Source organism: Drosophila grimshawi, unplaced genomic scaffold (genome assembly GCF_018153295.1).
Source record: "Drosophila grimshawi isolate 15287-2541.00 unplaced genomic scaffold, ASM1815329v1 contig_1377, whole genome shotgun sequence".
NCBI classification, from domain to species: domain Eukaryota; kingdom Metazoa; phylum Arthropoda; class Insecta; order Diptera; family Drosophilidae; genus Drosophila; species Drosophila grimshawi.
In genome coordinates this window covers 22,157,469-22,179,277 of record NW_025062900.1, presented here as the reverse complement: position 1 = coordinate 22,179,277, position 21,809 = coordinate 22,157,469, and the positions used below count along the sequence as shown (strand labels likewise).

The 21,809-nt window shown below is 41.6% G+C and overlaps 4 protein-coding genes and 1 long non-coding RNA gene across 5 annotated transcripts in view; 3 read left to right on the top strand and 2 right to left on the bottom strand.

Annotated features, from left to right (window-relative positions):
* The first annotated feature begins 7,267 nt into the window (after positions 1-7,267).
* Positions 7,268-12,019, top strand: LOC6566770 (serine/threonine-protein kinase SIK3). The gene is made up of 7 exons (XM_032739232.1): positions 7,268-7,477; positions 8,876-8,975; positions 9,041-9,158; positions 9,285-9,441; positions 9,512-9,620; positions 9,693-9,935; positions 10,264-12,019. Exons 3-7 carry the CDS (start codon positions 9,103-9,105, stop codon positions 11,067-11,069), a joined length of 1,371 nt encoding a protein of 456 aa, XP_032595123.1. The 5' UTR covers positions 7,268-7,477; positions 8,876-8,975; positions 9,041-9,102; the 3' UTR covers positions 11,070-12,019.
* A 176-nt stretch (positions 12,020-12,195) lies between these two features.
* LOC6566769 (cysteine protease ATG4B) lies at positions 12,196-14,438 on the bottom strand. Its single transcript, XM_001993170.2, has 5 exons — positions 14,065-14,438; positions 13,587-13,929; positions 13,436-13,515; positions 12,777-13,325; positions 12,196-12,698 (listed from the first exon to the last, which is right to left on the bottom strand). Exons 1-5 carry the CDS (start codon positions 14,246-14,248, stop codon positions 12,652-12,654), a joined length of 1,203 nt encoding a protein of 400 aa, XP_001993206.2. The 5' UTR covers positions 14,249-14,438; the 3' UTR covers positions 12,196-12,651.
* A 533-nt stretch (positions 14,439-14,971) lies between these two features.
* On the bottom strand, positions 14,972-17,918 carry LOC6566768 (protein asteroid). Its single transcript, XM_001993169.3, has 3 exons — positions 17,110-17,918; positions 16,787-16,943; positions 14,972-16,720 (listed from the first exon to the last, which is right to left on the bottom strand). The coding sequence occupies exons 1-3, from the start codon at positions 17,916-17,918 to the stop codon at positions 15,149-15,151; spliced, it is 2,538 nt and encodes an 845-aa protein (XP_001993205.1). The 3' UTR covers positions 14,972-15,148.
* LOC116805716 lies at positions 17,080-18,161 on the top strand. The gene is made up of 2 exons (XR_004365354.2): positions 17,080-17,407; positions 17,464-18,161. It is a non-coding gene; the product is annotated as an uncharacterized LOC116805716 (long non-coding RNA).
* Positions 18,162-18,353: 192 nt separating this feature from the next.
* The window catches only part of LOC6566767 (protein Star), a 32,486-nt gene continuing 29,030 nt past the window's right edge, over positions 18,354-21,809 (top strand). The window contains exon 1 of the mRNA XM_001993168.3: positions 18,354-19,660. The gene's annotated coding sequence lies outside the window, so the exon portion shown is untranslated. The remainder of the gene's footprint in view (positions 19,661-21,809) is intronic.

Below are 21,809 nucleotides of genomic sequence, written 5' to 3'. Positions count from 1 at the left end.
AAATGGAAATTTATTGCGTGAAAATTTGAAAGCGCCTCAACACTCGTGCGTGTGTGTGTGTGTGTGTGTCTATAAAAACTGGGGTAGGCTTACAGAGAGGCTCATTTGCATAGCTTTGTCAAAAGTGAAGCAAATATTTTGCGATAAATAATATGCTTGTCGCTCTTAATCTATGTACATTATTCTCAATTTTATTTATTTCTTTTAATATACATTTTTCTACCAAAACTCATACTTTTTAAAATAATGATTGATGATTCTACTTATATATATATATGGTTCAACAAGAACTCAACGTCATAGCCCGACCTCTGGTAGGAAATCCTCAATTAGTAATAAACATAACTATTCACAGAGACCGTAACATTAATTTTCACTTAAAATCACCCACAAAGAACACGCAACAGCATCGATTTATGATTGTACAGTAAATAATTGCTATTATTATGTCATTAAATATATTAATAAGCAATTTGAAGTACATATTTAGAAATGACATCCTACCACTGATATCTTAAGATTGCGGCTTTAAATCGCCGGATCTTCGTTTTGGTTTTGGTTCGAATATTTTCAGCAGCCATATTGACTATGAAGCAATTAAAAATACCCGCCTACTCTTGTGTTTATATGTAGGAATTTAGTCTTGCGTAAGAATGAGTACTTATATATAATTGATTTAATTTATGTTCACAACAGTTCGGCGAACTTTGATACAAAATGCCAAAAATCGTATGTAGCCACAAACCAAATTTTCCAATTGCACAAGTTTGTCAGAGCTGGATCAAAAGCAATGCCTTTGTAGTCATAATTTGGTCTCTGATGATTATTAATAAATAGAGGATACATAATGGAGAAGCTCTTGACGCTTGACGCTTAGCACAATGGTTGTTTATCTCTGTTTGGCATTTACTCGCACCATTAACGACATTTCCCAGCTGTTTGCCACTTGAGATGGGAGCAGCACTTACCCCACAACATATACAAATTCAAGTCTTTTGTCTACACCCGGCTAATCTTTGCCTTTCATCTCGATTAGTCGATATTGCTGTACGCTAAAAATGAGACAAAAGCTAACGGAAATTGAAGCACGCTTAATTATTATTAATTTGCATGATATGTGCGACACGAGGGCGCCGTTCAGTTAGCGTCTATATTTGTATATATATACACATTCGTGTATATTGTATTTTGGTACGGGCTGTCAGCAAAACAAAAGGCCAGGCGAATCTATCGATGAGGCTGCCACACACAAAACAATTGTGATCAATGGTTTCCTAACAGCAAAGTGAGCGCCTCACAAGTGCGTCCAACTGTACTTGAGCCGCCCTCAACTGTATGGCAATGGGTATGGGAATGGCACTGAGTGCCGCCACGGGTCACGGGTGCTCCAATGGCCAAATAAATTAGGCTTGACATCATCGGTGTCGGTGTCGGTGTCGCTGTGGACGTTGATTCACTTGCCTCACACGCCTTTTGAGACTGCTCTATTTCTTTGTATACCCTGTACACCAAATTGAAATAAGGTATCTAGATTTATTGGTTGAAAACTAAACGATTAATTAATTTTTGAAGGGAAAATTAATTAAAATAAGTGGCGAAAATGGTCATCAATGTTGTACGCATCACTTGGCGATTTGAAGTCTGAGATTGTATACAATATATTTATTTAAAATCTTAAGCAAACCATAAATCGGAGGGAATATCAACTAAGACCTCCAGCTTCAATGTTCAATGCTCGCTTATCTAAACTATAATCATTTTTTTCTGATAATCTATCCTGCTGTTTAATTAACTTATTGGATGAGTTATAGTCGTGCACATGAAACAGCTGCATTAATTTTTGTTTACTTCGTAGTTGTTATTATTGTTTTTATTGCACAGTTTTTGATTGCTTTAAATTGTTTAAGCTTGTTGAAAACTAATCTGTTGGCGTCGCCAGTGTGTGGCACTCATTTGCGCCTGCGCTGCACAAATCTGCCTGTGTTTTTGTTTGGGTGCAAGTGTGTGTGTGTGTATATGCGTATGTGTGTGTGTGTGTGTTTGTGTGTGACACCTTTTAATCGCTACAATAGATTTGACATTCAGTTAAGAGAAGGCGTTTCAGTAGCTGGCAACAGTTTGGACTTAAATGGCAACTGCTTTTGGCGGCTTTTCGTGGTTCAAAGCAACATTCCCAGAAGGTGTGGGTGTGTATGAGTGTGAGTGTGTGTGTGTGTGTGTGTGTGGACTTGAAAGTGTGTATTTGTAGAGGTCAGTTAAAATAAGTGCACAAATTACCCAAGCGTAGACAACGCAGCGCTGCAAAAGCCAAAGCAATTTAAAAATTTACGACATTCTACAGTCATTACACCTTACGGCGTCTCTGGCCACGCCCATTCGAACATACGTCCATGCGAAATTCGCTTACAACTTCCGCAAAAGAAAACAAAAACAACTTTCGGTTTTTCCTCAGCGGTTTTTTTTTTTTTTTTTGTATTCACTCTCTGTTTGTATGCAAATTTTTATTTCTCTGCTTTGCTTTGCCAAACGTTGGAGGCAAAAAAAAAAATAACGCGTTGAAGTAGACGTCACCACCTCCACAACTTCCCCTTCTATTTGTCAAAAGCAAAAAAACAAAAAACAGCGAAATTTGATGGTCTTATCGCCCCTACAGGTCCGGCTGGCTGAGAAGTGCGAGTGCTCGTATTTGCATTACTGCGAATTCTCCATTAGAGAATTATAATTGTGGGCACTTTAGTTCCCCTGAATTGCTTGTAACAGCTGCAAGACTAAGAACCACTTAACTTACCTGCTGCTTGGCCCAAACTCGAGTGTTATTTATTGGACGCATTAAGCTATATACATTTCTACATTTTGTGCATATAACCATATGGGAAGCAGCTACATTTTCAATTTTAAGAAAACTTGTTATGCTTTAGAATGGAAAGCAATTTGGTTTAATCCCAGCTCAGATTTCCTATTTTTATACAAAAAAAAAAACGCTCATTGCTCATCAATGATATAAACAGAAATTGTGTGTGTGTGTAATTTGTTTGCTAAAACTTTTCAAGTACAACATGCCACTTCAGAAAGGTACTTTAACATTTCATCAAACTGTCGGCAAGAATTTTAAATATTCCAATTTTAAGAGTTCATTCGAAATCCACTCAAAAACTTTCTGACCCCAAATCGAAGGGTCTTTGTTTGTCGCATACCTTTTCCATGGATGTTCCGAGGGAGTTATTCTTATGGCTCGGACATTTGTTGTGTCCTCAATTATTCGGGGAATGTAGATGTTGTTGCAGAGCATTTTATGAGTGTTTCACCTAACCCCCCCCTCTGATTCCATTCCCTTATTTTCTCTTTGAAATTGAAGTTGAAGGACGTCCGAGGACTTGCGAGTTAGGTTTTTTTTTATTGTTTTCGCTTTTGCTTTATGAAATTCAAATTGAAATTGAATTTGAATTTGTATGCGAAATTCCGAGTGGCTCCGTTCGGGTTATTTGACTTGAACGTAAAAACTAATTAATTATACGTGCAAATTGTGTGATAAATGCCATTTGTATGCTTCCTGGCCCCAGCTCCTTTCCGTTTCGCTTAGTTATGGCTTTTGTTTATGGTACTCGCACATTGTTTTTCATTTTGAATGTTTGTTAATTTCATTTTCGACATATTTTGCGCTTGTTCTGTGGCTTTTTGTAAAATTTATGCAGTATTCCATTGATTTTCTAGCCAAGTGGGTGCGTCTGGCCGGTGGGTAGGAGGTGGTGTTGGGGGCGTGGCATTACAAATAACACAGATGCTGGCAGCTGACCACACACAGCAGCAGCAGCAACAAGAGCAACATGAAGTGTCCTTGTGCCCGTTAGGCAGCTGTAGCTTATTTTGGAGCATTTCTATTTTCATGCCAAAGCATCTAGCCTCCAACACCCCCTTCCTCCCTCTCACCGCTTCCCCACCCCCGTTGATTATTACATTATGCACTGCTTGTTATTTATAGCGGGTGTGACATCTACGCAACTTGTTCAAATCTGATTCACTTGCACTCACAAATGATTCATGTACACAAATATCTTTTAATTATGCGAGCAGACTACGCATCAAAATGGAAACATTGATAGGGGTTTGTGCTGGGTGGGTGAGAGGTGGTGTTGGAGGGTAGTTTGTTAGCTGCGCCACGCTCGCATAGTTCTACGAGGCATGCAATTCATTTGAACTTGCGCCTTGCTCGAGTGCCAAGTCCTTATAATTAATGTATCCAATTGAACTTGACCCAAAAACCAAAAGCTCTTCAAATGCTCTTGCTTGGCTGCAGTCTCTAACGAGGCGCAGAGAGACTGCTGCAAGATGAATAAATATTAAGATGAATGAAGGGAGTCACAGATTGCCTGCCGACTTGAATTGCAAATTGATTTGCTAAGCTGACACAAATAATGCCAGCCAGTTTCATTTTCGTGTCCACTCAGTCATAAATAATTGCTTGTTATGAAAGGAAGAAGGTCATATATCAAATACATAGTTTCTAAATTAGATGGCATTCAAGCGAAATTTATTGTTAGTTAATGGCTTCTAGACTTTGCACTCATTTCAACCAAATTTTATATTTAAAAGCATACAATTCCAAACAAAATCTTTACATTCTTCGTTAATGAAGGCAATGTAATTTGATTACATAAAAATGCTTTAAGCCTCAAACAAAGGTTTCAATTAATTGCATAAAATTATAGCACAAAATTTGATAAATAAAATTGGAAATATTTTGATTGGAAAAAAGGAAGAAACACAGGGGCTTGTCATAAGCCTTTATTTATTTTATTAATTAATTTTTTAATGAATAGCCAGAAATTGTGAAAAATAAAGCTTAACAAATTGTGCTAATTACGTAAACATGAAACGCACCAAAAAAAAATGCCGTGCATAATTAACATATTTATTTCTATATTCATATTCATTACCAAAGAAGATTAAAATGTTGTTCAAATATAACTAAGAAAAATCACTTTGTGCAAGTTATAAGCCTCTTAGCATATGGTAGTTGCCACATCTAACGATTGCTGTTCCAATTAAGTTCCATTTATATGAAACATCTCAGCTTGCAATTTATTCATGTTATGGAGCACTTCAGAGACAGACAACAGTTTCATATGATCTAAATATGACCAGTCTAAGTGCAAATACCATTTTTTCTCTGGCTGTGGCTGTCGCTGAGCATCTGTTTCAGAAACTAATGTATGAAGCACTTCAGAGACAGACAAGTTTCACAAGAGAGTGTGTCTCTCTATTTCTCTCTTTCACCATCTCTTTCTCTCTCTCTCTTTCTTCAGTTATTGTCCGCTCATAATTATGTATGACCTAAATATGAACCCGTCTCAGTGCATATCCCATTGCTTCCTTTTTTGCCACATGTGACTGAGCATCTGTCTTTGGGAAACTAACTATGAAGCACACTCTGTCTGCTCCATATAGTCAGCTATCAGCTTACCCACACTATGAGCTTCGAGTAAGTGGGTGAAGGAGTGAGCTCGTCTCTGTTTTCGCTTGATATCAAATACATTCATGTTTAGTTTTGTAATTAAAAGTGTCATTCTAGACGCACGCACAAGCACCTGGAGAGGTAGAACTTTGAGCATTAGCATGCAAATGCATGCGCTCCAGTGTCGAGTAGCAAATGAAAAAAGCATTCAAGGTAACTCACACGTAATCTCACACATACACACACACACACACACACACACACACACACACACACACACACACACACACACCCGTAGTTGCAATTACATTCGAGTGCTTTGCCTGCGCCATGTTTGATAAGTACGAACAAAAAAGTGTTGCATACTTTTGAGCGACACAAAAAAATGGCGAGTGCGACGACGATGACGGCTGCTGCGGTGCACGGCTGCCATCCAGATATGTAAATGTGTGAAATGTAAATGTGAATTTCATTTTAATTGCACGCACACTTGAAGCCGCTGTTGTTGCCGCTGACACGCCTCAGAATCTATGCCCAACCTCAATCACCAACTTTTCTCACCGCAACGGCGAATTGCAGCTGGAGGGACGGACTGTCAGTCAATCATAAAAATGGCGTCACTTTTCTCACAGTTGTCATAAAAGCTTTGCAAAATCCTATGGCAACCTCCATTCCCACTTTGCGGTCTTAACAATATTTTTAAAAATTGTTCATAGTTGATATATTGCTGAGCCATATCTCTGTAGAGTGCGCGTTTTGCTAGCTTCCTTCCTTGGCAACTTCCTGTCACGCTTCTAAAGGCAACAGCCATATAAACATTATTGTTACCACTGTTTGTTGTTGCTGTTGTTGTTGTTTGTTGTTTTTGTTGTTGGTGTCTGTGTTTCATTTGAGAGGACGTGCAGGAAATTTGAGCAACGCACAAAAATCCATTTACGTAATTACTTCACGTTAACTTTTGCTGTGCGTCGCTACAATGTGCCCCGTAGCTATTTCCTTTTTTTTGGGGGTTTTGGGAATGTTTTATGGAAGAGTTTGCTGTTGGCGAAATGAAATTGCGCTCTTGCCTCAGCCCTTGCTCTCCACCAGACCTAGACGCCAGTCAAGTCCTTTTATTATTAAATTATTACACAGGATTGCTTATTGCTTGATTGGAAATCTTTTCGCCCTTTCTTTCTGTTTTTCTTTTTTTTCGACCCACTTTTGGGCATTAAACTTGTTAGTCGCTGTCGGCGGCCTTTCCTAATTAGATGAGGCAGTTCTGCCGGCGCATATTGATTACAATGGCTGTCAAAAGTTTGCGATCCGTCGCGTAACTAACCTCTTGCCCTCAATTATTGCATTATATCAAAGCCGTTTCTCATTTCGGATACAATTTATCGATATCATTAATAAATATTTAGCTATAATTATACAAAATATTTGGTCTACATTCTTTTCCTTCACTTATCCAATTTCAATTACTGGCATTAATTAAAAGTGAAATATAATACAGGTTTATTTGGAAAAACAAGAGATTCCACAATAAATTGCACTTAACAACATTTTCATTTGGTAATTAAATTGAAATATTTATTATATTTTTAGATTTCAACGAAGCATTTAATAATGTAAGGCGACACTTTAAGCAGCCAACCAGGAATCGAGTTAAGCTAGGCAAAGAAAGCAACAAGGCAACAGCCGGCAATTGAAGTGGAAAGTGGAAAAGGAGAGCAGAACTAAGGGGAACTAAAGAGAAAGACAGAGGACCAACAAGCAGAGACCAACAAGTTGCCATCAACGCCGTCGCGCCCTTTGACTGACTGGCCTTAGCTCACTCCCAGGCGCCGATACAGAGACAGCAGCAAAACGGCAGCCGTGGATACCAACACGCTGCGCAGTTCAGCCACTGTGAAAGTGACGACGACGCCGACACCGCTGTCGACGCCGCTGCCGCCGCTGACAATTTGTCAGCCGCCAGCGCCTACGCCGCCCTATCAGCGGCTGACCAAAGCGTTGCAATGCGATCCGAGATGCGGACACGAGGTGAGTGCCAATAAAGAGTTCGCCTCGAGTTGCGGTCAAGTTTCGAGTGGTGCGGCATGCCACCGGCGAAAAGAGGTGGCGGGTTTTTGGGTGTGTGCTCACCGTGCTGACGTCACAGCCAGGAGCGGATCTAAACAAAAGTATAACTTTAAACAACAGCGGAGCTGCTATCTTTGAAAGCTTAAGCTTTAAGTAATAATCTTTCCATAATCTGACAAATTCAATTTCCTTTCGCTTAAGGCTTAAAAAAAGGAAATTGAATTTATCCATAAAGCTGACTTTTATAAATTAATAATGCTAAATAATTTTTTATAATTTTTATAAATATACAATCTAAATATTCAATACAGGGCAATGCGAGTTGCATTTTTAGCTTAAGAATTATGAATTAAAGCTGTGGGAATTCATGAAATCGAGTGTAAGGTTTCCAAGATCTACCTCAAATAGATTATATAATATTGCATCATGTGAAATCTGATCTGATATGAGGCCGGGCCAATTAAGTCCAGCCCTGGCGCTAGTTTGGTTAGCTAATGCACAAACCCAGCATTTGCAGCTAGCTTCTCAGTTGCTGCGCTGCAATTATGTCGAGGTTCAAGGCTAATTTTCTTGCGCCCCCATGAGCAGGGTGTTTGTTTCAGTGTGTTTGTGTGTGTGTGTGTGTATACACTCATTCATTGCATTTGTATTTTGTTGTTTGGCTGTCGCTTTGTATGCATACGGAATGCGCGTGTGGCAAATGTAATTTTACCGCATTACGTATACGCCACGTTGTGCATTGCGTTAATTAACGTTGCCCGCTGCCACGCTTAAGACTGCTGCAGCTACTGTTGCTGCTGCTTTAGATTAAGAAAAGCACAGCCACAAAGGCGCAGCAGCGTTGCTCCAATTACGTTTACCAAATTGCAGCACAACTTGACCTTGTCTTACCATAAGCCCGAATACGCGAATGAGGTCTTAAGTGCTCTTCCAAATCCTCCTCAGCTGTCATATGCGCACATCTATATGCACTTTACATTGCTTTAAGTAGATTTGCATACTGAAAGCAAGCGAGGAAGACGCAGCTGAAACTTGACTAGGTTGCTTAAATTCCATTAGTCAATTAAACGAGTTGCATATTATTATCTGGAGTGTTGTCAGGGAAAAACTTTCGCTCACAGTGTGGTTTACATGTTTGAGTATTTATCAAAGTCATCGCTTTTATATTTATATATAGCATTATACTTATTCGTTTTCTCATCGACTGACAATATTCATTATGGCTTTATATATAAGAAATAAGTTGAAGATGCATTTTACTTATTCGCTTTCTCATTAACTGAGATAATTATATATACACTTTGAACAAGTGCGCATCTTCCATCAGTTTATTTTCATTTATATACTTCTCAAAACTAGGTAACAATTGGCCGTCGCATCGGCCTCTACAGATTCTGTGGCGACATCGGACGCGGCAACTTCTCCAAAGTCAAACTGGCAGTTCATCAGTTGACACGAGGTAAGCCATCAACTTCCCCCACTACCCACCAACCATCCAATATACACTCGAATTCCAAATTGCAGACAAGGTGGCCATCAAGGTAGTTGACTTGGATCGTGCAGGACTGGATGCCAAAGCGCTGCGAATGCTGTCCAGCGAGATAGCAACACTGGAGTGTGTTCATCATCCCAACATATTGAGGTGCGCCAAAAAATATAGCTTTTTTTGTTTAGAAGTGAATTCCAAGTCAGGCAGCCTTAGTCTCTACATTTTTCTCTGAGTGTAGGCTTATTTTTTATTGATTGAATTTGTTAATCTGTTCGCCAGGCTCTTTGAGGTGGTTGAGACGCTGGGACGCGTCTATCTGGTCACAGAGTGGATACGTGGTGGTGAATTATATAACCACATAACTCAGGGTGGTCCACTACGGGAAATTCATGCAGCGCCTCTGTTCAAGCAGCTGCTCTTAGCCGTCAAGCATATGGTAAGCCGGAGAGTAACTATTCAAAACAGGAATTTAATGGCAACACTGATATTTTCTTCTTGATTTACAGCATAGTTTGGGCTATGTGCATCGCGATATTAAGGCGGAGAATGTGCTGCTGCTGTCGGAAGATCGTTTGAAGTTGGCGGACTTTGGTTTCAGCACTCAGCTCATAAATGGTAAGCCATCCGGTCCAATATTAGCTAGCTTATGCAGCACTTCAAGTATCTTTTTTCATACCACCAAATTAGGTGCCAATCAGAAGCTGGATACATTTTGTGGGTCACCGCCGTATGCGGCGCCCGAATTGTTCTCCGATGATCATTATATAGGCGCACCAGTGGATGTCTGGGCGCTCGGCATCTTGCTCTATTTTATGGTTGTCGGCAATATGCCATTTCGTGCACCCACCATACCAGGTCTCAAGGCAGCCATACTCAAGGGCGACTATCTGCTGCCTGGCCAGCTAAGCTTGCCCTGCATAAGACTAATTCGTAAGTTTCAACTTGGCATTATTTACAAGTATTTACCATTTAAGAAAATCGCACCGAAGACCAAGTTTTTCATGTTTTTAGAAATAATTTTTAAATATAAAAAGAAGAAAAGTTTAAGCATGAAAAATTAAAAAATGCTTGCGCAAAATCGAAAATTCCATTATCATTATTGTTATTATTATTATCATTATCATTATGCCTAATTCACTAAGTATTATAAGTTTGTCTTCTTGGCGATATCACATAAGAAACCCTTCAATATTTAAGTAAGGTTTTTCTGTACCTTTTTTATATTTCTCTTGGCATTTGTTTCTCTGTGCAATTCTAGAACGAATCTTAATCCATGTGCCCGCCCAGCGGCCCACAATTGACGACATGGTGAACAGCCAGTTCGTCACATGTCCCAAACTGAGTCTTGAGCTGATGCAGCTGGAGCTGAATCTGCATAGTAAGCCGGCCAAGCGTTCGATTTTCTGGGCGCGCAAATCGCATCGGCTGCGGAAGAGCGCCTCGCTGCGGGAACGCTACTCGGAGGTGGTGAAGAAGCCAGCGATTAGCATGAATACGCGCCAGCAGAATGAGCTGTTTGTGGACAGTTTTCTGCACCCCATCGAGCTGGCGCACGACTTGCCCCCGTCCAATACCAAAGAGCTGGAGGCAAATGGTGAGGCGACCAAGCGTACGAGTTCCGGTCGTCGTTATTTGTTCTGTGGCACACTGAAGAAGAAGATCACCCCCATCGAAACGGAGCCGGAGAAACAGCTGTCGAACGGTGGTCCGCCGGCCAAGCTGAGTCCGTGGAGCATTGAGGTCGCCGACGATTGTCCGCTCTTCAAGAACTACGATGCGGAGACTGGCAGCTGTGTGATGCTGCCCACCAATACGGAAGATCTCAGTCAGCTTTGCGCACTAGAATTCGAGGCGAGACAGCTGCTCGCCGAACTGGGCCTCAGCTCACAGATGCTAATCAATGCCAGTCCCAGCGGACCACGCTCCGACATAATCGGAGCCTATCGCATCGTCGTCAATCGTCTACAGAAACAATCCTGGCTGGCTCGCAAACATGTGGAAATGGCTCTGCATCTGGAGCCCAAGCCGGAGAAGCGGATCGAGCGTCACTGCTGCATACTGTAGACCCGTAATCCCAATGTTGTTGAATGTGTTAAATGTTTTATATAATTAATTAATGATTAACGATTAATGATTAATGATTAGTGTCAATTTGATAGCCCAAGCATAAATGTGTATTTGTGTGTTACTTGTTATTTAGCGTAGTGCGAAAGAGCTGAAGAGTTCCTTATTTCGAATATCTGTAGGTTCTGAGTTTTGTAAACTATTAATTAGTTATATTTTATACGATGATGATGATAATATAGAACAAAGCTACACTTGACTGGTTAGCGATTGCAAGTCTCGACGCCCAGAAGAATAATTTCGAGTTAAATGGAAGACATAAGCAAGAAAAACAAATTGACAGAGTATTTTACTCATAGTATAATATTTATAAGTGAACAATAGTCAAGGAAATTATAGACATTACAATATTCCATCTCTTTACAGATTAGATTGAAGGGTGAACGTATCTTTAAGATGAAAAATGTAGCGTGACAAAGGATATTAAAAAACGAAAACAGTCAAATAATCCAATTGAAATGTAAAGTCAGTTTTCGGAAGAGTCTCTTCTAATTAGAATAAACCTGGGACAAGATAAGCAAAAATGTTTAAGCTAAAAAATATATTTACTAAAATCTTTGCATAGAATATTCAGTGTACACATATTTAACTCTTAATGGAATCGTAATATTTCTCAAAATAAGAATTAAGAATAAACATCGAGTAAGTAATTTACAGAAAGAATATACATTCGGCACGAATCCTGCAGGACACTAGAAATTGGATGGGATACATTAGAAAATATATAGTTCATAGGCTAAACAAAAGTCTACATTTTGGGGCGTTGAGACTTTGACTTTTTTAAGTACAACATTCAGAAGAAAAGCAGTCAAAAGTGCATACGGCTTGGATAATCTAGAGAAATTTATATAAATACGTACGAATAGTCCAAATATTATGTATTTAGTTGTTGGTCCATTTTTGAGCATATATATACACATATACATATATATATATATATATATATATATATACCACTATATAAACATACGAATTATACGAATAACATACATATACAACATATAATAATAAAAAGAAGCTACATCCACATACATACTTATATAAAAAACAGAAGGAAAACAAATGATTCAGACTATTCTTAACTTCCATATAAAAAAATGGCGTTTTAATCAATTATTAAGGTAGTTTGTATTCATCATCATAATAGATAGCATAAACAATGCGTTTGTGTGTGTTTCTAAGTGTTCATGTGTATGTTTGTCTTTGTGTTTGTGTGTGTGTGTGAGTATGCCAAATTGTCTCCCATGGAGTCAATCTCTCGTACAATAAAGCAGCATATTAAACATACATACATATATATATATATATATATGCATATGTATATATATGTATTTGTTCGTAAACAATCTAAAAATTTAAGTCTAGGTTTTCTTATAGTTTATAGCCATTCGGGAAACGCAGCATCCGCCTTGGATTGCTTGGACAGCTGAGCAGCTGCTCCAGTTTCAATTATGATGAGCGGCGCAGTCGCCGAGAGCGGCGACTCTCTCCCTCTCTCTCGCTCTCTCTCATTCGCTCTGTCTCAAATGGGGGCGCTCGGTTTGCTGTCGACGTCGCTGCTGCTGTTGCCTGCCAATTGGAGCACATTGATAAGACACCAAAAATTGAGTGAAAATTGTCTTCAGTATTCTTTTGAGTCACACTCACCCAGCAAGGCAAATGGCTCCGAGTCGCTGCTGGCGGGCCAATCGATGTCGGGCATGGCGGGCCATTCAATATCGTCCGCCGTATCCCAGTCGACGGCACGAGATTGACTTATCTCGAAGAGAGCGGGCGTGCACAGGCTGAGCACCTCCTGGCGCAGCTGCTGCAGCAGCTCATTGAAACTGTCGCGCGTCTTGCACAGAAAACAAACGGCCAGCGAGGGATCCATGGCAGCAAAGCTCAAGCGTGCCGCATACTTTTGATGATAGCTCTCGTCCAGCTCCTGTTCCGCTGCGGTTGTCTTTTGTGCCACGGCGCCGGCACGTTGCGTCGTATGTGGATCCAAATACAACACCTCATCGTCCACATAGCCCAGAAAGTAGAGCGCCTGATTGGGTCGACCACCAATCATGCCACAGCTACTGTTCAGCTCCAAGCAGCGCTTCAGGGCGGGCACATAAATGGGATTGATATCGCTGATGCCCAAACGCAGAGGCACAATGAGCAACAGTGGCTTCCAGGCCGACTCACTGGGCTCCTGACAGAGTGTAACTAAAAGCAAACAAAATAGAGGAGTTTACTTCGAGTTATCAAAGATTAGATATCCTCACAGTTGAGGGAATGCTCAGTTTTGTGAGTGAAAAATTAGCAGCTAATCTTACATATATCATCCAGCACCACAGTGCTATCCATGGCAACGTGTACATTCAGTGAACTCCAGTCATCAAAACGCACCAGGATTCTGTGCATAAGAATAGAATTAATAGTAAGAGCTTTGTATAGCAACTAGATGATCCTACTGCACACACTCACTTGAGTATTTGGGCAACCGTATTTGGTCCCAGCCATTCGCCAACGGCTTTGTTTTGCGACTCGCCCATCAGGGCAATCTGGTGAATGGAGTAGAAGCTTTTGCGCGTATCCTCAAAACGGTTGACGATCTTTAAGTAGGTGGTATCACGGCAGTCGGGCGTCCAAAACCAATCCCGGCCCAGGTGCAATTCAATCAAGGCTTGGGCGAGCACCATTTGGCCACAGCGCAGCATGCAACCCCAGCCCTTGTCAGTGGTCAGCTGCACCTCGCCCAGCGGCACGAAGCCATGGCGATATGTGCACCACAGACGCGATTGGATGTCGCGACGAATTACCTCCAGTTCTGTGGAATAATTGAGCATTGCAGTTAATGATTACCTTATATAAATATGGGCGGAGAATAGTTGAAAAGTGTATTTCTCTATTCAGGAATAGTAGATAATATCTACATATTTATATTATTATTATGTTCGCTCACCTTGTATGGCATTGTAGCGTTTGCCCAGCAGCCAAACGTTTGCGTTCCGCTTTGGAATATCCTCGGGTTCGCCGCTGCCCACTGCGCCGCCAACTGCGCCAGCGAGAACGCTGTCCGGGCCGAGATAAGCCTCGAAAACGCTGTCCATGCCGCGTGCCAACTGCGCGTACAGACTAACCAGCATCTACGTCTAGCTCACGCACGACTCCTCCGCCCTCTGCGCGCCGTTGTTTTGGGTGTGCGTCGTTTTTAGAAGAATGACGTTGTGTTTTTTTCTGTTTGCTGGTTGTCTTTGTTTTGGTTAATTTCGTTTCCAGGGTTGTAGCTGTTATTGTTGTTGTTTTTGCTGATGCTGTTTTTGACTTTTTTCGCTTGTTGTTTTCGTTGCTGGCAGTGTCGTTGTTGTTATTATTACAATGTAATCTCAGAATACGCTTGTGTGATGGTCGTCGACAATTTTTTTTATTGTATTTTTTAATGTGTGTGCGCTGATTACAACGATAACAAAAATTAGCGTCGTCAGCTGCGCTGCTGTCGTTGCGTTGGCATTATGCGGGAATCACATTTGCAACAATTTTGCGTATTAATATTATCGTCACATTTTTCGGCAACGCTCGTACTTAATCTTGAATAAATCATTAAATATATTTTTCATTTATGTTAATAGCAATGCAGTTCAAATTGTTTCTATAATCGTTAAACATTTGTGTACAATCAAATTAGTGTAGTGTCATTCTGGTATAGATGATGTAAATAAAAATCGATAAGTGGCCTATGACCTCTTGATTTTTCTGCTCTCGATTATTATCATCGATTTACATTTCAGTGTTGGCAATCGTTGCTTGCGTTGAACTGAGCGCATTATTTTAAATATGTAAACAAAATGTTTTTTATTAAAACCAAGGCATTTGTTGCATTTAAAAATTTTATTTTATTATTTTACTATCTAATCAAACAAACGATAAGCTGTATTGCCTCGATTGTTGCACTCAATATACATATTACGCGCATTTTGTCAGTGCTGGCAAACAGAGCAATTGCACAATTGCCGGCGCCTCATTCGAAATAGTAAACAAAACTCGATTCACACTTTCAAACCGCAAAATTTGTTATTCAAATCGTAAAATTCGTCCTGCTGCCCATCGTCCTCTTCCCGATCGCTTGAGTGCAACATTTGCGCATTTGGATCGGCTGCCACTGCTTCAGCCTTGCGTGCCGCCTGTCGCTGCTTCTTCAGACGCTTCTTCTCGATCACTTTGGCCGCCGCCTGCTCCGCCTCCGACTGCCGTTTCCAGGGCGGCACGAAAGCCGCACACCAATCCCACAGATAGCAATAGAAATCGAACATCAGCCGCGAATCTGCTAGCAGAAAATGCTCCACATGGAAGCGCACATCAACCCGATTCCGCAGCAGATCATAAAGATTATAGATAAGAGCACCGCAGAAGAGTTGATTCATTCGCGGACTGCGACGGGGATGGTTGAGCAGTGCATTCAGTCCGTTCAACTGATAGATGACCGACTGGAACTCGGCAAAGGCATGCAACACTGTGGTAGAATACAAATCATATTTCTTCTTGAATATCTCCTGCATGTGAAAATGGGGCAGCAGCTTCTCCTGCACCAGATAGCAATCCGACTTGGGCACATGTGCCATCCGCTCCACCACTGACAGATCCAGTAGCGCCGGCTTCACACCACGCTTCACCCCCTCCGCTGCCTCTTTGTCACGCACCGCCCGCTCCTGTTTGAGGATCTTGCCGAAGCGACGCTGGAACTCTTTAAGCTCCCGCTCGGCGGGTATGGTGACATCGACGGTGCGCAGCACGACCAGGCTGAGGAGCAGGGCGTGCAGGTGCAGCATGTCGCAGTGCTCCGATCTGTGCAGCCAGTAGACAATGGCCAGCAAATACAACTGCAGATCCGCTGGCAGCTCATCCAGCTGCTGGAATAATCTATCCACATTCGCATGCGGCAGCTGTGACTCGATCACTGCTCGCAAATGTCTCGCATCTGGCGCGGATGGTTCGTATTCGAGTGGCAAAGGTTTCTCAATGGCTTGGCGATAATAACGCACATTTGTCACACGCAAGGCACGCGTCAAATAAGTGTATTCAATGGGTATCGGTTGCCCCGATTCATCTAACTTGACAGGCGTCGCATGATGGAGCAGCGCAAAGCTGTAGGTGAGTATGGGCAGGGCCAGAGCATTGGCGTCGTGGTGCGCAAAGTGCTCGATTTGCGGGTTATTGATGTACTTGCGCAGGTGCAGCAGATCGACCATGTAACGTGGCAGACTGCCCGGATAGAGCTTGTCGAGAAACCAAGGCGGAAAGAGCAGTGTTTTATCCTCCACTTCAGTGGCATCCTCCTCCTCCTCGTCTAGCTCCTCCTCCTCTTCATTGCTATTTTCCTGCTGCTGTTTTTGCTCTGCTTCCTCGTCCTCCTCCTCGTCTTCCTTCTCCTCTGCTGAGCTATCCTCTAGCTCACTTAGATCCTGCTCCTCCTCCTCCTGCTCATCCTCACTGTCTGTCTCAGCCGTGTAGGGGAAGGCATTCTCGTAGTGCTTCTCAAAGAATTCGTAGGCATGGCAAAGTTCATTCGAGTAACCAGAAATCGCCGCCTGCACCTGAGACACCAAAGAATCGCGTTGTGTCTGCACAAAATAAACATCATTTAGATCATATTTATATATACATAAATTTATATTTAATTAATCAACCTTCTTCAGCCTGGAGAGCACTTTGGCCAGTGCCGATTCTGCTGTTTGATCGCGCAGCCATTCGAGAATGACGCGAATCCTTCGCTGCTGTTTCTTCAACTTGCGACTGCGACCCGCTTTGCCCATGCCCACGGCAAAGAAGTTCCGGAATGCAGAGCTGAAAGATGTTTTTTTTTTTTAATCAATATTCATTAATTTTTAAAAACACACAATTTCTAATTAAGCACATTTCAAATTCAGTCATCGATTTTTGATTTCCTATTGGATTTTGTTCTGTTTTTTGTTTGGGACTTTTGGATTAATGAAGGGAAATTTAAATTTACCGCGCAATGTAATCGTTGCCGAGTAGCGCTGCAAATAGGGGCAATTTCTCGGCGCTGAGTGCGCCACGGCCACACAGATGCTCCACGCGATAGATGCAACAGTCCAGATATTTATAAGTTGCGCCCGACTTGGATGTTTGCTCAGCCGAGCTGTTTTTAATGCCATTCATAATTTTGTGGGCTTTTGTGCGTTTCTCGACGTGTTTTGCTTCGTGTTGGCGCAACGAGCGCTGATCAGCTGTTCGGGGCTGCTTGGTCAGCTGTTTGGTGAGCACCTTGACGGTGAGCGTAATTAACGGTATGTACTTAACATTGTGTATATAAAAATCGGAGTCGTAAGACAAAACTGGACAGTTGAGTTTCCGGGCGAGTGCAGCCAGTTCGTCGTCCGCCTCGAAGACGCAGCGCATGACAGGCACATTGCAATCCCTGACAGCGTCGACGAACACCTCCTTCAGATGCAGCGGGAAGAGTGTGATTGATGCACAGGGATTAATGCGTTTTATTACAGCGATTTTGCCCCTCAGCCGTTTGCTCACTGTGCGCAATTTACGCTCCTCGTAGCCGCCATCCATCAGGACATACGCTCGAATCTGGCACTCGGCCAGCACCTGGAAGAACTGCAACACAGCCCGATAGAAATCATCGTAATCGCCGCCAAAGGCGGAATAAGTTCCTGTCACATCTTTGTACAAATTGCATGCCAAATTGTCGCCATCAATGACTAAAGCAGTGTTGTGAAGTTCGTACGGTTTCAGATAGATCTCCGCGCGTTGCGCTATGTAACTGGTCAAGCCTCGGACACCCATTTGTTGCTGTGCGGCTTTTTTTTTGTTTATTTATATTTTGCGCATGAAAAACGCGTGTTAAAGGCGAAACAGTGTTGTAGGCTGGACGGGTATTAAGTGCTGCCCATAAGCCCAATTGTCACTGTTACAGCAACTGCGGCAATTTGAATGTCCAGCCTTCGAATGCACCAGCAATTTATAAAGGCAACGAAAATTCGAATTGAGAATACAAATTTTTAATAATAACAAGGCATTCATAAAGCATATTTTACTTTTATTTGTTCCACAACATATGGTCACTCTATTGCACCGGTAGTGAGGCGAACGTTAACGCATTATTCGGACGCAGCTGTTAACGCACAGCTGAGACTGTTAACGCATGCTATTTGTTTTTGGTATTTTGCCGAGAAGTGTTGTATTTTTATCGCAACCGTGTGACAGTCACACCTGCATTCAGACTGTCGCCGTCAAGCAAATGAAACGCTTGTCTTTCGTCCGTAACGTAACGCGTAACGCGAGTGGCTTTTCTGCTGTGCCCAGCGAGCAATTAAAATTCGAAGTCAAATGCTCCACGAAGAAAAGGCGATAAACAAATAATATACAAATATAGAAAATTAGCGGCATGCTACAAATGTAGTTAATGTAAATCAAGTGCCTTTCCCAAATGCGAGCGCGTACGCGTTGCATATATACGGGTTCCGTTCGTTCCGCAAGCAGCAAAGCAGCGTATCGTATTTTTCCCTCTTACGTTTCTCGTGTGTGTGCCTGTGTCCGTGTGCGTGTGTGTGTGTTGTTTTTGTGCTTGTTTAACGTCAAACAACAGCAGCAGCAGCACAGGTAGACAACGTCTCAGACACCATAAAACGATCAAAGATTAAAAACAAAATAAAAAAATCTTTAGCGAAAAAGTATAGAATAAGAATTTCGACTGCGAGAAGCGCATCAAAAAACGCCAACAACAACAGAAAAACAACAAAAACAGCACTTATTTTTTCGTGTTAATTACTTTTGTGCGTCTTTGCTTTGCGGTCGCATTCATTTCATATACTAGTATTATTTTTTTCTTGGATTTTCTTCAGGCAGCCACAGCCATCAACGGCCGCCAGACACAAAAAAAAGCAGAAACAACAACAAATGCTTTCGCGCCCCAATGGGTGTGAGCGAGCGCGCAGATCATTTATACGTATCGTAAACGTATCGTGAATGAATATTTTGTCTATGTGTGTTTTGAGAGAGAGAGAGTGAGCGAGAGAAGAGCGCGCGGTGCGTACGTGTTTCAGTGTGTGCGTGCGTGTTGCGTGTCCATGTGTGCGTCTGTGTCTGTGTGTGTGTGGGAGCCCAAAGCATTTATAATAAATAAATTGTGTTGCCACTCGTCAAGCAAATAAATAATTATGCTGCTGCACACAAGAAAAACGGCAAAAACGTAACAAAAAAGTGTGAAAAATCGTCGTCGACTTACAAAAAAATACAAATTAAGATCAAATAATAGTACGAGTTACGACTTAAGAGCAAAAGCAACACAAGAAAAAAAGCTCTCAAGCTGCCCATCCGAAAAAAAGTGTTTCGTTTCTTTCGTCGTCCGATTCGCGAGTTTTTGAGTGGAATTTTGACAATTTCGTGTCTTGTTGTTGTTGTTCTTGTCGCTTGTCGGTTGTCAGTCGAAAGTTTTTCGATCAAATTTGTCATCGCATCGGGAAGCTGCTTTAGGAATACACACCGAGAGGGAGAGCGAGAGAGAGAGAGAGAGAGTACTCAAAAAGGTACGTAGACAAATGGTTTTTGACATTAACAGTTATTCCTTATTGATATTGCTCGAATGGAAGTAGCGCATGGAAATCGGCAATATTTTCAGGAAGAGTGCAATAAAGCAACGGGTTTTCTTCTCGCTCACGTTTCCTGTCTTCCTTCGCACACAATTTTCACACGTCCTCGTCGTCCCTTAGCGACAATTGCAATTTTTTCTGTTCGCACAAGTTGCATTTCCCACGCCTACCACGCAGACAAACTCAGGCAGGTAACACTGCAAAAAAAAGGAACAAAAATTCTCGCATTACCAAAATTGAACAAAATTCGTTGAATGCCTCCATAGGTGGGCGATTGAAATGTTCTTCCAGCGCAGTGTGGAAAAATTAGACTCACACACACATGCATGCTTGCTTGCACATGTGTGTGACTGAAAATGCGCAAAATTAGCCACCCGCAGTTTCCAGCAGATCGTGAAAATAACAAGGCTACTCCAGTCGGGTATGCACGGCTAAAAGTTAGTCTGTACTTGAACTATTCCTCTATAAACTAACTGATTTACATATATATTTATTTATTTGAGTTAAGTCTGCTAGTCTCTGCTGAGATCTTCAGCTTCATTCAATATATAATTCGGCTTTTCTTACACTTCCATCAATATTTAGTATACCCTATTTTAAATGGCTATAGAATATAAAATGGAAAATAAATAACGGTGATTATCATTGCCGTTGGCAATTTGGCACAGTTTGAGATTTGTCAAACTTCAAAGGGCGCTTTTGTTGCTGTTGTGCATTAATCAAGCGAAATTGAATTGCGACTTGCTGCCAAATTGAGTTTTGGCATCATTATGCAATTATCTATTCTTCTTCATATTATTGTGCTCTCGCTGTTGTCCAGGCACTTTTGGCAAGTGGAATATCGAGCACAAAAGTTCATGGGGCGCTGCTGCTGCTTCTAACCCCACATAAATTCCATATACCCATTCCATAAATCCAACAATGACTCGACTGGAAGAAGTTGAGTTTAAATTTTACAGTTTGTTGCGACAGCTGCTGCTGCTGCTGGTTCTCTCTCTGATTTTCTGAATTTTGCTTTGCTGCATACAATAAAAAGAGCATAAAATGCACTCACACACACATACGCACATGAACCGTGACAGCTGCAGCAAAGATCTGTCTGTGTGTGTGTGTGTCTCAAATGACACTTGCCGACGGCGTCGCTGCTGCTGCTGCTGTCGCCTGCACATTTTTCTATAGAATTTCCTAGTAGGAAGTGCAGCAGCAGCAATAACAATACCAATACCAAAAACAACAACAGCCACGCAGCACTTGACAATTGTCTTTATCTCTGTCTCGCTCGCTCTCACACCTGCTGCCAGCCTTAGGCAAGAGAGCGACAGCAACTGTAACTGTGTTTGTGTGTAGGTGTCGGTTTATTCCTTGTCTTCGTCTGCTACTCCAGTTATGTGTGTGTGTGTGTGTCTTTTTATGCTCGCAATTATTCAATTGTTTTTCATTAAATGTGCAAACTTGTCTAATGTTCTTGCGCGGAAGTTGCCATTTAAAGCTGCATTTAATCGTCGACCACTTGTAATTTGTCACTGATCTGCCTCAGCCACTCTCTTTCTCTCTCTCTCTCTCTCTCTCTTTGTCCCTCTCTTTCTCGATCGTTTCCGTTCCCTCCTCTCACTTTCTCATCCGTTGAGCTTTTCCACTCATTATGTTTATATGCATTTACCGTTATTGCAACACCTCCTTCCCCCATTTCTTTCTCTGTTTCACCCACGTCTTGACCTACAAGTCGCTTTAATTATATTTTCGACGCTCGCATTTCCTGTCCATTTTCTTTATTTACTGTTTAGAATTTAAGTATTGGGCAAGGCAACGCACGCACACACACACTCACTCACACAAAAATTAATCAGAAACATAAAAACGAAGCCAAAAAAGTAAAAATAAAGTAATTATTTCCTTCCAAAAATAGCAACATGGAAATATACATGTATGTAATTATGGTCGTTGTTGCCGTTGCGGGTGTAAATAACACGTGCAGCACAGAAGAAAAAAAAAAAAAAATTAGAAGTGATAGCTGATAGCAACAATGGGCAAACTATTAATACACAATAAAAAAGCAGGCGAGAATTTGCATTGATCATCCTCCATC